At 41.8% G+C, this 4,142-nt stretch overlaps 1 protein-coding gene across 1 annotated transcript in view; it reads right to left on the bottom strand.

The window, feature by feature from the left end:
• Nucleotides 1-1,926, bottom strand: part of LOC115232767 (protein Shroom-like) — a 52,614-nt gene extending 50,688 nt beyond the window's left edge. Inside the window, exons 1-2 of the mRNA XM_029802842.1 lie at nucleotides 1,555-1,926; nucleotides 533-845 (exon numbers count right to left, since the gene is read on the bottom strand). Coding sequence (XP_029658702.1) covers nucleotides 533-845; nucleotides 1,555-1,895 — 654 coding nt within the window. The 5' untranslated portion in view covers nucleotides 1,896-1,926. The remainder of the gene's footprint in view (nucleotides 1-532; nucleotides 846-1,554) is intronic.
• Between the last annotated feature and the right edge of the window lie 2,216 nt (nucleotides 1,927-4,142).

Raw genomic sequence — 4,142 nt, 5'->3', positions numbered from 1 at the left:
CGTCGTGTAAACGAGATTCGATTTTGCAACCGGTAAGACAATCAAGAACGCCTGACACAGCGGATTTTGTTTATAATAGAAAGCAAGTCTGCAGAGGAATCGAGCTGATGCAAATCGCGTGAGTAGCAGAAGAAGTTAAAAATATTTTGCAAGTGTAACTTGATCGCCAAGAGAGGTCTATAATAAGAATATCTTATTTACCATTTGACCATTCTACCACATTATTACGCTACCCGTTCCTATTAATCGCGATTATTCCTGCAAAACTCATTTTTTTATATATTGCAATCTTATATTAATATCTAATAGTAAAATATACAAAAAAGTAACAGAAATTGTGTGTGTGTGTGTGTGTGTGTATATATATGTGAAATTGCATGTATTGTATGTGTGCGTGATATCTTTTATGTATCCAATTAATAGTAAATCACCACATTAAACCGTGCGTGAATGCGCGGTTCACGTTTAAGCTGTGCAAACGATGCAACGTAACGATCGTTTTACGAAAAACAAAGAGGGTTTTATAAGTTACCTGCTGCGTGAACGCGGGATTGGGTCTCTTCGTGTGCGGTCTGGTGTACTGAGCTGGCTTCTCCTTCGGATAGTTGGTGTGGTCGGTCCAGGACTTGGAGCGATGAGAGCCGCTGTGTCCCGAGCTGTGGATATCCTCGTCGGAGTGTCGCTCAGGCGCGCTCGGCCACGACGGATATTTCTCGTGTCCCGGGCCGTAACACACGCCCTTGAGACTGGAGGCATCCCTAACTGGCGGCGTCGGCGGTGGCGAGGCTTCGTCTCTCTCATTAAGGGGCAGCGTGAAGCTGTCGAATCCGAGGCTCTCGCTGTATCTAATGGAACAGACAGTTATATGGAAACGTCGCGTTAAAGTGACACGTACTACGTTGTATTGCAACGGCAAGAGAGCCGAAGCAGAAATAGCGCGCATGACGCAACATTCCCTCATACGTGGAAACAATTACGCATGGACGTCAAATCGTCTGTTTATTAGCGCCCCACCCAATGAATCACTCGTAATATGCGACACTCTCGACCGCGATGCTTTTACGCGCAATGTCATTGAACCACTTTATTACCAGGATGTGTGCGCGGACTGCATAATTTATGGTACAGTCAACGGATTCAGCGTAATTCGTGCGGTAATCGAGGTATTCCTCCGACGTTGCGTCCTGCCGTTTTATTCTCTCGACAGTATACCGTTTACGTCGGAAAAACTGAGACATTTCCTTCGAAAAAACTGAGACATATCCTTCCGGTTAAATACATCGGTATGTTTGTAACGGTCGACAATCGCGTGTAATATAATTGTTTATATACAAATATATAATCTTATAGATAATCTTATTAGGTACTACAGAGTTCGCGATCTGAATTTATAAATAATTTCTTTCACAATTGACGGATCTCTTTATTTGCGATAATTCGCATCGAAGAAAATAGACAAACGAGAAGAAGACTAGGCATAGAGTTTGCATTGCATGAGTAGACGCTGAAAAAAAAAACCTCGGCATATAATCGCGATGTTCTTATAGCCCGTACCCGCTGTCGTTCTTATAGCCCGAAGTATTCTTCTTGTGACTGTCGTTGTAACCGGCAACCGCGGCAGTCTTCTTGCCACCCTCGTGATCGTTCCCCTCCATGCTGGACCTCCGTCCGTCGTTTCTGCGACGATAGTATTCGTTAAGAGCCACCGGCCGAGGTGGACTCTGCTTAAGGCCATAGCCTTCCTGAGAATACGATGCGGCACTCTTGAAATTGGCAGCCTCGCTACCGTGGCCGTGGCTCGCGTAAGACTTGTAAGATCCCGGGGGACAGGAAGGTGGGCCTGGGGCCTCATCCTGGACGCGATATCCTGACGGCGACGGTTGCAGCTCCGTCATCGTGTAACCGACGTCCCCGCCATCCGGGATACACCTAAGTGGGCAGAAAATTAAAACCGTTGAGCTTCGACGTTTCTATGAGATAAAATCTCGTGATTAGATAGTTACGTAAAATGGATTAAATGATTATACGCGCAAGTATAACGGAATCGATCGTAGCGTTTTAACATATTTATGAGATGCGTTTGTGCGTGTATATAAATTAAATGTGACATGAACACTTTATCAATCGAACGATTTAATCTTCTTTATATCACTAAATCATAATGCTATGTGCATCGATTCTGCTTTTATAAATGCAAAATTTATTCCGGTATAGCATTAGTAAATATTTCAATATTGTAAACATATAAATTACTTTTACATTTATTTACACAATGCAAATATATTTTGATATGATTAGCGTATGGTAGATATATATTTCTGCATCTAAATCTCATAGAAACAATCGATTGTAATCTTGAATTTTTTGACATCGCGTAATACACGATTTATGTTGTTGTGGATATTTATTAGCAGTCTAAAAGATGCCACATTATACTAATCTCACTTTGTTCGCGGGACGAATTACATTATCTGGTAGTAGATGCGAGCTTGTAAGACTGGATGGTAGGTGTGTCGGTTACAAGATAAAATCCGAGGTAAACGTCTTACGGCTGCTTATTTAACCTTTGGACGAGTTTAGAGACACGTATACGTGTAGTTAACTTTCAAATGACAGAGAAATAATGAGTCGTGTTAATAGAGGTGCACTCAGCGTGATTGATGAAACTGATAGATAGAATACTATTTCCGAGTCAGGGGTCTCCAGAGCGCGTGAATGATGACAGCTTTTAACGGAGGAATACGAATGCTAAAAAGTAAAATAAACGATCGCGCATCTTCAGTGCGGAAGATATCGCCATGTATGAACGTTCGCTTAACTTTTCGCCGAGCAGGTTTTTATCAGCTCTGCGATTAATTTAAAACATCCTGGATTACTCATAAATTACGGCGAGCACACTTTGGTTAATTTAAATTTTAAAACGAGTATATAATATATATTTCTCTCCAAGACGACTGCGGCTGTATCTTGCCAAAACAACGAATCTAATACCGTGTTTTTAAATTAAAATTAAGGAATACGGGTGGTCGGTATTAATTGTCGAAAAATGCGGAATCCTCTTACACGAGACGCACAAGAAGAAACTGCCAACGCAAAAAAGATCGCGAGAACAAATTTTGGAATCGATACTCATCCCGTACGTGTATTGTCTGCAATGTAGTTACTTCCACTTTCAAAGATTGATGATATTATTTGTTGAAGAGTCCTCGTCGTGCCATCTCATGATTAAAGAATACGTTTCCGTCATTTTTCTATAATATATTCTATGCGTCACGAAAAAAAAAGCGGAAAAAAACGTGAGCGGCCAGAATGATCTCACGCAAAACCGAGAGCATCGTTTCGCGGACAGTGAAATTTTGCAATCTTACGTGCGGTGAAACGTCTTGGAATTGACTGCCCTCAAGGCACGTCGTGTAAACGAGATTCGATTTTGCAACCGGTAAGACAATCAAGAACGCCTGACACAGCGGATTTTGTTTATAATAGAAAGCAAGTCTGCAGAGGAATCGAGCTGATGCAAATCGCGTGAGTAGCAGAAGAAGTTAAAAATATTTTGCAAGTGTAACTTGATCGCCAAGAGAGGTCTATAATAAGAATATCTTATTTACCATTTGACCATTCTACCACATTATTACGCTACCCGTTCCTATTAATCGCGATTATTCCTGCAAAACTCATTTTTTTATATATTGCAATCTTATATTAATATCTAATAGTAAAATATACAAAAAAGTAACAGAAATTGTGTGTGTGTGTGTGTGTGTGTATATATATGTGAAATTGCATGTATTGTATGTGTGCGTGATATCTTTTATGTATCCAATTAATAGTAAATCACCACATTAAACCGTGCGTGAATGCGCGGTTCACGTTTAAGCTGTGCAAACGATGCAACGTAACGATCGTTTTACGAAAAACAAAGAGGGTTTTATAAGTTACCTGCTGCGTGAACGCGGGATTGGGTCTCTTCGTGTGCGGTCTGGTGTACTGAGCTGGCTTCTCCTTCGGATAGTTGGTGTGGTCGGTCCAGGACTTGGAGCGATGAGAGCCGCTGTGTCCCGAGCTGTGGATATCCTCGTCGGAGTGTCGCTCAGGCGCGCTCGGCCACGACGGATATTTCTCGTGTCCCGGGCCGTAACACA

The sequence above is a fragment of the Formica exsecta genome, unplaced genomic scaffold (genome assembly GCF_003651465.1).
Source record: "Formica exsecta isolate Colony F162 unplaced genomic scaffold, ASM365146v1 scaffold15, whole genome shotgun sequence".
Classification (NCBI taxonomy): domain Eukaryota; kingdom Metazoa; phylum Arthropoda; class Insecta; order Hymenoptera; family Formicidae; genus Formica; species Formica exsecta.
The sequence above is the reverse complement of the archived record's forward strand: the minus strand, read 5'-3'. Positions and strand labels throughout refer to the sequence as shown.